At 37.7% G+C, this 12,192-nt stretch overlaps 1 protein-coding gene across 4 annotated transcripts in view; it reads left to right on the plus strand.

The window, feature by feature from the left end:
- The window catches only part of LOC134542076 (dachshund homolog 1-like), a 544,392-nt gene that overhangs the window by 506,842 nt on the left and 25,358 nt on the right, over window positions 1-12,192 (plus strand). For all 4 annotated transcript variants that reach the window (XM_063385989.1, XM_063385986.1, XM_063385985.1 and 1 more), the window contains 2 exons: window positions 1,731-1,877; window positions 11,783-11,941. In XM_063385989.1, the coding sequence (XP_063242059.1) occupies window positions 1,731-1,877; window positions 11,783-11,941 (306 nt within the window). The remainder of the gene's footprint in view (window positions 1-1,730; window positions 1,878-11,782; window positions 11,942-12,192) is intronic.

The following is a 12,192-nucleotide window of genomic DNA, read 5'->3' on the forward strand; positions in this document are numbered from 1 at the left end:
TTACATGTATATTCTTTATTTGTCAGTGGGATAAAGAATATGGCGATAGCCAACCATAATTTCTTATCAAGCCCGAAGAGTGAGTTTTTTTTTCTTCCTCGAGCACACATATCTGATTGGTTAAAAAAAAACCTCGTGTGTATGTGTGACTATTCCTGATGCATGAGATTTCGTTTCGAAGGCGCGCGGAGATGGGCAATTTGCCAGTTTTAGTGAACGGACGGAAGATTCCCGATGTAGCTGACCCGAAGGAAACATTTGCATAAATACTTTTACTTGACTCGTGTTCCGTTTGCATCGCCTGCACACGTAATCGTGAGTTTTTTTTAAAATTTACTCACCTTTTTTTTTAATCTTATCAATTATTTTATTGTGGCAGCCCCCCCCCCCTCACACACACACACACACACACACACTTTTATTGCCTTTAAAGACTACATTTCCTTCTCACGAGGTTTACATGAATCGTTGTATTGTTTAATAAAATACTTAGGCCGGGTTTATAAACCAAGCAAGAACACAAAAAAAAAAAAACTATCATCGGCTAATTTTCAACTTCTTTCGTTTCGGCTTGCGTTTTTCGCCTTTCGTATTGGAAATGAATTGTTCCGTAAAATTTAAGGACGCAAACGTTATCTGAATAGAAGGCCACGGTGTTATTCTTATAATTATCATCTCGTTTACACTTGTTAAACTTTATCACAGTAAAATAAATTAACACATTTAAATACTTCTTTTTACAATCACATATGTTTTCATGATGAAAAAAAAATCTTCAAAAAAGGCCCGGGAGGAAATTTGTTTTCCACCGTTTTATAACACCATTTTGTAGAGTTGCTGATTTCTTGCGACTTTCGTCAAAGTGGCGGACCGGCGTGTCGAAACATGTATCCATACATATTGACTTTCGTGAACATCGGGGAATGTGATGAAGCGTGTTAGTGGGCCAGATGAAACTCTATTACACTGAAAATATCCTGGAATACACTTTGTAAACTTGAATAGCCATAGGACATAACATCAATCATTAAAAAAACCTATAATTTACTAGCCACGAGAACTGTGTTGGAACAAACATGGCAAACATTGTGTTTGTTTCGTCTTTTCGTTTTGTCGTGTTTTTGTCTCGTTTTGACTGTTATAATGAATTTTTTTTTGGTTCAATATTTTTGTGCTGTCATCATTTGTGGGCTTTTTTTTCTCGCTCTCTTCTGTTTTTGGAAAACTATTGTGTTTGTTTCGTATTTTCGTTTTGCTGTGTTTTTTGTCTCGTTTCAACTGTTGTGCTTATTTGTTTTTGGTTCGGTATTTTTGTGCTGTCATCATTTGTGGGGTATTTTTCGTTCAGTTAATCCATTTTTCGATGTTTTTCTTTGTTTGTTGACCATATTCCTGTTGTGGAGTATTGTGTGGTGTTTATATCCTTACAACAGCAATTTTTTTTTGCTTATTTTGTGTTTTTGTCATGTGTGTTTTTTTTTGCAGTTTTCTTCCACAGACATACACGTGCTTAGCAATGGCTTATGTCCAAAAGCTTACATCAAGCCATGGCGTCAAGCGTATTTAACATTTAAGGTGTTTCTCTACAACATTACGAACGCGGTGTGTATTTCAAACAAAAAGTGGGGAAAAAAAAAAAAATATGTGTAACTTCTAACGCATGTATGTACGTATGTACAAGGACAATAATTTTTTTTTTTCTCACGTGCGGGCTCGCGTTCTGTGCGCAGTGCTGTACCAGAAGCGGCTGAAGAAGGAGCGCAAGGCCCGCCGGAGGCTGCAGGAGCAACTGGAGCTGGAGATGAAGAGGCGCTCCCAGTTGGAGGAAGCCCTTAAAGCCAGCGGCGCCCCTCCTGACGCGCTGCGGATGCTCAACGGTGAGTGCGTGAAGCTCTCTCTCTCTCTCTCTCTCTCTCTCTCTCTCTCTCTCTCCCCTCCCCAAACCCCTACACCGTCATCTCGGACTCGGGTCGCCTCTCAAACTCGCGTACGTAAGAACTCTGGCGAGTTCGTCCCATTGGCAGGGACACCTGTATTTCGCGAATACATTTCGTGTCAAGGTATTTCACAAAATACTGTAGCTTTTCTCCTGTGGTTATTGGCTGAGGTCGGGGAGAGGTGTCGTCCCGCTCTTGAAGGGGTATGTGGTCACCGTACTGCTGCACCCTCAAAATTTGCAATGACTCTCGGAAAAAGCTACAGTGTTTTGTGAAATACCTTGAAATGAAATGAAATCGCGAAGTACAGGTGTCCCTAACCATTGGGGCTGAAGGGGCCCGCCTAAGACAGGGGCGTATCTGTGTCGGCGAGGCGGGGATGATAAGAGCGACGCTCGCTGGTGCTTCCAGCGCGGTGTCGCCTCTGGAACTGGCGCGCAGTCTTCTCGTCGTGCATGGGACAGCTATGAAATCTGAGGTGTAACCATGACATTTTATTGGTGGGAGAAATGCACGTAAAGTTGTAATGCAGTTCAAAAACGAAATACGGAAAAAGAACTACCCATCTGCCCTCAGCTTATTCTTGAATGGTTTTCGTAAACAGACCCCACTGGGATGTCTTGAGCAGTTTTCAAACAGAGTTGTTTCTTCTGAAGCTCTGCGCCACTGTATGTGTGTACACGTAAGCGCCCCGTCCCACATGCCTAGTATGATATTTCTTCTAGATGTATTAAAATTTCGCGAATTCACTTGTCCGCAAGCTAGAATTAAAACCTTCATACTCGTTCACCTTTGCGATCGTGAGCCAAGGACGCCCAGCTAGGAGAGAAGAAAGCGAATCAAGAAGTATCGATTAAAAAAAGACAAACAATTTTGTCCAAGAAATGAGTCAATATAAAAATCAGATAATGGTGGTTCAAACATAGGACTTTGAATTCTAGTCTGACGCCTAACGAATACGCGAAATTTCCCGGCCTCTAGTTATTACATTTTCTTTTCAATACTCTTTACTCATGGAATTTCCTGTATATTTAATCCGATGGCTCTCTTTAACATGTGGTTGGATAATGAATTTTGATCCCCATAATGTTCCCTAAACATGGTATAGTTCTTAAATGGTCGCGGAAATGATCATAATTATGGACATAATATCTTAGTATGCAACGGTGGTTCAACCTTTACAATTCCCTCAAAATTAAACACTTTACTATACTAAAAAAAAACAAAAACAAATAATGTTGGCTTTGGTGTTAAAGAAAATTGATATGTAATTGAATGTCTTACATAGCTTCTGGAAATAAAACCGAAGAAAATGGTGACTTTAATGCAATTGAAACAGTGGGACTAACTACCGTTATTTTCGCAAAGTGTCTTAAAGTTTTCGACGAAAAACAGATTGCCTCCTAAATATTTCCACTGGATTTTTTTAAAACTTCTAATTGAACATTTCTTGTCGTGCATCCAGTCTCGCTAATTAGAAATTAAAGCCACTTTAAATGTTCTTTCCTGTACAAAAAAAGCGACACGCTGTTTAATTTCGTTTTACTGGATAGGAAAGAAATTTTTTTCCTTGAGAAAAAGGGTAGTTTAAACAGAAAAAGAAGTGAAATTTCTTCTGTGTTTGAAAATTAATTGTGTTTTAATTAAGAGAAAAACCACTTCTCTCCTTCTCCTTGCCTGTAGTTTATTGATGCGCCCAGCTTACAATTAAGGCTACATTATCTAACGTGTTCTTTCTGAGTCTGTAAAAAACAAAGAGACGCACTCGTTCAGCTTTTTGATGATACTGTGAACAATTATTATCGTTGTTTTAAATTTATCTGTTAGTATGATTAAGTATCTAAAAATATACTATACAAATCTGGTCCGGAAAAGGTTAAAAATATCTTCTTAAGTGCGATTTCAATCACTGTTAAGATACCCACTTGGAATTTCCGTTCGTGGATTATTGTTGAATTTCGTCTTAAAGGGATCAGTTGAAAATTGTTAATAGTAAAGTTACGCGAATTTTTAACTCAGAATTATTAAAAGTAAAGTAACATAATTTTAGCTACATTAATTATTTTTTAGTTTCGAGTGATAAATATAAGAATTTATAGTTTTATTTTTTAGTCCAATTTCGTTTTTAAAAGAGAAGTTTACGAAGTTATAGTTTTTATTTTTTATGAATTTGGTTTTACAATACTTATTCCACTAATATGTCTCGTTTAAAGTAAACTTTCCGCATTTTTACAATTAAATAGGTTGTAATTAGTTTGTCTTAAACAGATACATTCAAAACATTAAAAATAATTGAATGAACATTTGTATTTTAAAAGTTTTTTTAATGCATGATCAAACAAATTAAATTAACTTTGCTACAAACTTCGTATGGGAATGACATTCCTTGAATTTCAAACACTAAAAGAATAATTTTTTGACTGATTTCAATAAAGTTTTTGTTTTAATGCTGTTTAATTGCATGATTTAACTTGCCTTTTAATGCGGTGTAGTGTTATAATTTGAATTTCTGTGATATACTGTGTATTGGTGAGTTTTTTTTGTGTCATATCGATTTTATCGCAATTTGACACATAATATAATTTCGAATCAAGATTTCACGTCTCTGAAGCAGTTACCTCCGTCCCGGCTGGAGCAGTGATAGTTATCGAGATGCGTGATCGATAGTTATCGAACAGAGATCGCGGAGGGGGAAAAGCACGTGATGAAGAGTCCACTAATCTCCCGGGCTGCTCTATGCACACGACGTGCCACCCAACACGACGAATAAGATCGTTCTTTCTCCTCCTTTATCGCTGCTCTATTCTTGTCTTTGTTCCCGGATTCCCGGCAAGGAAAAAAAAACAAATTAGCACAAAATATTTTGCTCCGCCGCTCCTTCCAATCCGACCATTTTCCCCACTTCTCTCCTGCTTACCGCGTGCTTGCTCGTCGACTGCGATTAATTTTTTAACTTTTAAGAAGTTCATTAGGTCTTACGTTTCCGTAATTAAAGACGAAAAAAAAGCTGGATACTTGCGCGGATAGGGCTTGCGTTGTGGACCGTCGTATTTAGTTTGTGTACTTTTGAAAGAAGAGAAAGAAAGGAAACATCTCAAGGCTTCTCTCGGATTTTAAAATTTTTAATTTCGTTGGACCAGGCATTGCGTGTAGTTACAGAAAAAAATATTTTTAATCGATAGAAATATCGCATATTAAATACGGTTTTTTTTTGTGATAAGCGTTACATAGGACTTTCTTGGATTGGCAACTTTTTGTTTTCTAGAAAAATCGTCCCATCGTCATCGTTGTAATTTTCTACAAACAATCCGAATAAGAACATGCTGTACGGTTCTGCCATGTTGTGAGCGCATGTAGAATATCTAAGCGCCTTGGCAATGAGTGATTTACAACATGGTTTTGTCAAGTCTTTGGACAGTCCGAACTCTCTTTGATTGGCTGTAGTACACCGTCAAAAAAATTTCCCGTCTATCACGGGAAAGTGCTGTTAAAATGCATACAGAAATATTCTTAATAATTCGAAGGAAAATGCTTTTAGTTTTCAGGAACTTTCCGGGATTTATTTATTTTACGGTTTCAATTTGGGATTCGGTTTTGAATTCGAAAAAAAAAAGTTATGCAGTTGTATCATTCTCCAACTTTTATATTCAAAAAGTTGGAATCTTTGTTAACTTTTCATTAACAATGAGTAAACTATGACCTATTATTACAAAAAAAGTTTCACATTACCAATTGTATTGGATGTATCAGAGTTAATGTAACAACAGTAGTGACCAACTATAGGACAAATACAATTTTACGTCCATGCCATAACCTGGGACTTGAGCCCGGAATCTCTCGCCTCGAAAGTCGGCGTGCGTCAATTTTATTTATCTTACAAATATTTTCCTTTACTAGTACTTGGTAAGCATGAACAATTAACATTTGAAAATTTTACTAGTATCAGAAGAATACCGGAACTACAATAACTTTATTCATTCATAAAATGTTTCGGGTGCAAAGTGGACACTGTTCCTCGAGTGGAGAGGAGAACTGGACAGAAATCATGTACTTCTCTGCGGAGGTTTGGAACGTTAAGCATTCTACTTTTGACTATTACCCTCTGACTTCCGCGTACATTTCCTAACAAATAATTCTACATTTACGTAACTGTAAAATCCGAACAGTAGCCGTCTGTTTTCTGCAATAGCACCAATAATTATCAGGCTTCATCGGCGCAGGAACGCTTCGTTATAATCCATTAAAAAATTCAGTGAATTTCAGTCGCTGAAACGATAAGTAGATATTAAAATATTAATGCCAATATTCTATAAATATTTGCTAAGAAAAAAAACTGTTAATGAATATTTTGATACTCGTCGGTGATGTGGAAAAAACTGACATCCGTAACGAACAAACGCCTGTCTTCCTATGTTGTACGTGTTGCAAATAAATTTATAATACGAAACTCGGACACGAAATTTAGCGTACAATTATTTACAATAATGCCGAGCATGAAATATAAACTTATAAAAAATAAGTCGCTTTTTAAATACCAAAATTTCTGGATGAGAATCACACAACTACTTTCTGTGCCCGCCGCTAGGTTTCACTGCCTAGTATTGTAAACGTTTATTGAGCAGTCAAGCGCAGTTTGCAATTAGCAGCACGAAAATTTTAAACTATTAGAAATGGCCCCGATAAAACCTCAAATTTGGACTTTATTTTCGACAAGGAATTTTACCAAAATACTCCCCATTTTGTTAAAATTCACTAAACAGTACATACTATAAATTTTTCGCCTTGAAACATTTTATAAACTATGTTTAACGATCCAGTATATGTGTGTATATTTGTTTTTTTCTTAAATGACTTAAATCATTCTGGAACATTTTAGAGCTGATTAAACAGTTTTATTGTTACATTATAATGTTACTAAAAAAAGTAAAAATAAAGAAAATTTCCAGTGACGAGATCTGACCCCGCCCCTTGCGGTCTCCAAGCACGCATTCTACCGCTGTACTGCTATGCTTCTTGGCAATATAGAAGGAGAATATATATTATTATAATTGCAATGCCAATTTTTCTTAGGTTTTTTGATTAATTTTACTATGACTATTTTTTACCAAATATATTCGAGGGTAGTTTCACCATCAAAAAGTTTCATTTGGCACACCAATACGCTTTGGTATGTGCCGTAATGTTTACAGAAGTGACTACATCCGGGTTCATGTCGCTGCACGTGTGTCCGCCATCTTTGCGACAAATTTCCGCTCAGCGACCCCCGTTCCAATTTTTTTCTCCCCACGAAGTCACTCCCACCAAATGCCGTATATCGGGGGCTAAGACGTTCACACAACCAAAAAAAAAATTGGTTCTCTGTAAAGTCGGTTTACGGACGATAGTTTAACGTGACAACGTCATAACAAAACATTGATGAAATGATTGCATACTTTTGTGAATAAAATTGAATCATTTTTATTGAATTATCACTATTTTGTATGGATACAAAGAAGGAGTGAAATGATATCTACAATTTAATTGATAAATTTAATTTTATTTGCACTCATTAATTCTAATATGTTTATTACTTTAACGAACAGATTATTTTAACTATACCTTTTATACATGTTTGCTATTTAACTTCTTCCAATCTGTGTTATTCTGTTAAGGACAGTACAATGATAGGAAATGTAGGAAACGAATGGGAGTGTTTCAAGTATAATGTGCCTCTAAAAAGTCAAATCGATGGTTGTTCCAATCGAGTGGAAGAGAGATAGACGCGGCGCAAGCGTACAATGAGCGTAACGGGACACAGCGTAACGGGGCAATTTGCGTAACGGGACACTTTTTTTCGTGCGTGCAGCCGGCGTTCATCGATTCATTAGACGTTGTCACGTCAAAAAAATTCGCTGGTCGCGGTCTGGAATTCGGGAGAGTGCGCTGTCGTGGGCGGAAGAAGGACGTCTTTCGAGGCTTTCCCCCCCCCCGCTGCCAGGAGCACAAACAACCTTTCCCCGAGGAAGACCTGTCCTGCGCGTGCCGCTCGCTGTTAATTAACCCCCTGCGCGCGCGCGAAGGACGTGCGTGTGTCAGGACCTCACCGTCTGTCCGGGCGTGTTGCGGGCGAGAGCCCCCCCCGCCACATCCTACCGACCCTGGGAGGTGTATGGGGGGTTGAAGACTCTCGAACAAGCACCCAAGATTCCCCCCCTACCCCCCTACTGCTATCCCCGCAAACCAGCAAGTTTCGATGCGAGCGAACCACCTCTGGGGTTTCCGCGACCCTCGCGGAGGATTCTGACGGGGAGGAGGCTGAGAGACGCGAGCGGAGCGAAGCATCTGCAGCGGAAAGGCCGGGACGAAGGCGCCGAGAGCGCCTCTCTCCGATCCGCCGATGACTTGACGGCGGTGTCTCGGTCACGGTTGCGATAATCACGCGATCACACATTACCGAAACCGTTCGTCAAAAACCAGTTTTTGACGTGATAGCGTCTAATAAATCGATGAACGCCGGCTGCACGCACGTAAAAGGATGACTCGTTGTCCCGTTACGAACAGTGACCCGTTACGCTCATTGTACGCGATGGCGCCGCATCTATCTCTCTTCCCACTCGATTGGAACCACCATCGATTTGACCTTTTCGAGGCACATTAAACTTGAAACACTCCCATTCGTTTACTACTTTTCCGATCATCGTCCTATCCTTAACAGAATAACACAGATTGGGAGAAGTTAAATAGGAAACATGTAAAAAATGTTAAAGTTAAAATAATCTCTTCGTTAAAGTAATAAACATATTTGAATTAATGAGTGCAAATAAAAGTAAATTTATCAATTAAATTGTAGATTTGATTTTACTCCTTCTTTGTATTCATAAAAATAGTGATAATTCAATGAAAATGATTCAATTTTATTCATAAAATTATGCAATCATTTCATCAATGTCTTGTTATGACGTTGTCACGTTAAACTATCGTCCGTAAACCGACTTTACAGACAACCAATTTTTAGTTTCTCTAATAGCTCGACGCAAAACCAAACCCTGAGAAAAAAAAGTTTTCAAGCTATTTTATTTTACTTATATTGAAGTAATTAAGTAAATTATACTTGTTAGTTTCAACTTTATAAAACCCTCAAATTTTTATAATTTTTAAATGCGAAAAACAGAAATTTTAATATTTTGAAGTGAAACTTCTTTACTGAGGTGGCAACAATTTTTGAGCGTTACGATAATTACGATCGCACGAGGGGAATAGTTAGGTACGTGGTGGGGGAACCGGGAGAGTGCGTCATCGGCGACGCCCCTCCAACGCATGCGCTAGCGGTCGAATGGAAAGACTGCAAGTTGGGGTTGGTATAGGTAGGAAGCGTATCATGGAATATGCTATAGTTGTAACGGTCGGAAGGGGCCGCGGCGGGGGAGAGATAGAAATGACGCAGCAGTGATGCTACGGAATTCTCGTAACGCTGGTTGTGTTTGTCTACTCCTCAGTTTTCGTAACGGCTGTCGATTGACGCTGCCACATTTCTTTTCTTTTATTTCAAGAATATATAATTAATTTATTTGTATGGAAAAGCGTTATTGATTTGTGCAATTGAGTTTATATTTATCATGTATTTTTATCTGAATAGTTTGATTGAAAATGAAAAATAATTTAACAAGGAGGTGTATAAGTGACCGCAGTGCTAGCTGTAAGGAAACTTATTCAGCAATATTAATTTTGTGAAATATGCGTGAATTTCATATGTACTGTAATATTACAATGACAGAAGACTAAAAATTAATAAGATTTTCTTCAATCTTCCATATTTTATACCAACATATAAAATGTTACAAAGCCCTATAAATACTTCCCTAGTTTCATCATAGAGATTTTTACACAAATATTTTTCTTTTATTGTATACCTACATAAAATGGTAGAATTTAGACGCACAGATTATCGTTAAAACATATCATTTATAGATTTTCGAAAGGTTTATTGTAAATTAGAAGCGTGACAAAACCGTTTGAAAGTTGGCCATCTTGTAGCATAATAATGAAGGAAAAACGGAAAGATTCAATAGCATTGAGTGCCCACACTGTATTAGTATTTTATTTATTTATGGTCAAAACTTTGGGTAAAAACAATTAAATTTGAACTAATACCGGACACTCTCTGGTAATAGTGGAAACTACTGCGTTCAGCGCTCCTAGTGAGATTTTTTAGTTACGAAAGATTGAAGAAGATCAATTATGGTTATGAATTTCGGTAAATATTAAAACGGTTAGAGTGTATTGGTGTTAACAGATTTGAAGAAACATTTTACGGCTCAAATGTGTCAAGTTTATAAAACAATGATTGCATAATGTAGAAAAGGTTATAGTCTGGCCACTATTCGAATGTGTGTTTGTTCTCGTAGCATGTACCGTGATGTTAGATCAGCGTGGAAATCAGTTAGGACATACTGATAATGGATCAGATGCATGGGAAAACCGCCACAATTTGTACTATTTATGGCTGTAATAAATACCGAGTGCAGAAGAAAGTGAAATCATTCTCTTCATTCCCGAAAACCTACATGTTATTATATGCCTGAAAACATATTTTACTCTGTAAATATATTTTACTCAAATAATTTGAAACGCCTGTTGATTATATAAACCCACAGAGACTTGGAAAATAAATACAGATTCATTTTTCAGGTATTACTACTTCCATTAAGGATTACCTGTGTGAAAGAGGTTATTAATAGTTTGTTTCAGAACAAATTATAGAAAGCTTTTTTTTTTTTTTTGGTTATTTTAACAATAATATTTCTCCATGCAAAACAAGCAGAGTATTCAGTATTGAGTTCAACAGTATTTGGTAAAAATGCAAGACATGCAGAGGCGGTGGAAATGTCAATGGACATAAGTGTCCGGAAATGATTATATTTATTGCTGGAGCCGTTAACGAGTGCAAAATTAAGGTTGTTAATTGAACACAGGCTAGAATATTTACGGTCAGAAAGTAAATTTGGCAGTAGTCAATGAAAAAAAAACCTGGTTTTAGTACAATTTTATGGAGTCTAGTCTGATACCAGAAAATTACGTAAATTTTGCCTGTCTCCAGAAATTAGATGAACTGGATTCGTTTACGTGAAATGCCAAATGTGCGATTTTGTGCACAGTGCAGAACACTACCGAACCTAAGATTTATTGTACGTATGAGTGAATTTCCGACAGTGATAAAACCACAAAGGGCAGTATTATAAACTATACGAAGCATTCCTTCATTGTAAATACAAGTAATAAATACGTCGTGTTCTCAGTGTATTATTTCATGTGATTTTTTTCCATAAAATGCTCAACCATATAAATGTAGAAATAAATTAATCAATGAAAAGTCATGGAGCTTCTTTTCTATGCCTTTGAAAGCTTGCCAATTTTACATCAACAATACACTAGTACAAAAATTTGCAGAATTAAGGTTATGTTGTAAAAAATAAATTTTAATGACATCATGTTTCATATTAGGCTACCATTGAGCATGGCGTTAGCAATATTGCCAAAATACAGTATGGTGTGACGTAGTTGAAGTCACTTATTTTTTACTTCGCCATATCCATATTGTTCCACCTAAACATTGCGGAAATGGTTCTTAACCACGTCTGTTGATGGTAAGTATGGATTGGAATCACAGTCGTTAAAAACAGTTACGTCCATAAAACGACAGTCGTTAAAAACTGTTTCCACAATGCACAAAAATTCAATAATCAACATGGCGCACGACAAAATAATACCGCTTCGCCCGGTTACCGTGAAATCATGCAGTGCACATTTTGTTGTTTGTTGTTTGGCGACGATGCTGACAAGCCTGTGTCCTGTTGGCTGTCGCGCAGAGAGCGCCGGAGAGCACCGCGTCACGAGCGACCAATCGGAGAGCCCGTACCCCCGCCAGCCGGCCAGCCACGTGGCAGAGCCGCCTAGCGAGAAGCAGTGGAACTACTCCGGACTGGACCTCATGGGCTCCGGGGCAGCGTTCTGGCAGAACTACTCCGGTGAGCTTAAGGCCCATCCCACAATGGCACGCATGCGGAAACTGAACCTAACGAGTAGTCCATCCGTGTACGTTACTCCGTGCCGAGTATTTGGTCGCGGTGGTAGCCATTGTTGTTTGCGTTCTAAATACATTAAAAATTGTTTCCAGTACAACAACATCTAGTGTTAAGACATTGCTTTATGGTTTATTTTTAATATGTATGTAGGCTAAATCTCGACAGTTATTATATATTATCTCAACGTTTTTCAG

Source organism: Bacillus rossius, assembly GCF_032445375.1.
Source record: "Bacillus rossius redtenbacheri isolate Brsri chromosome 4 unlocalized genomic scaffold, Brsri_v3 Brsri_v3_scf4_2, whole genome shotgun sequence".
Classification (NCBI taxonomy): Eukaryota; Metazoa; Arthropoda; class Insecta; order Phasmatodea; family Bacillidae; genus Bacillus; species Bacillus rossius.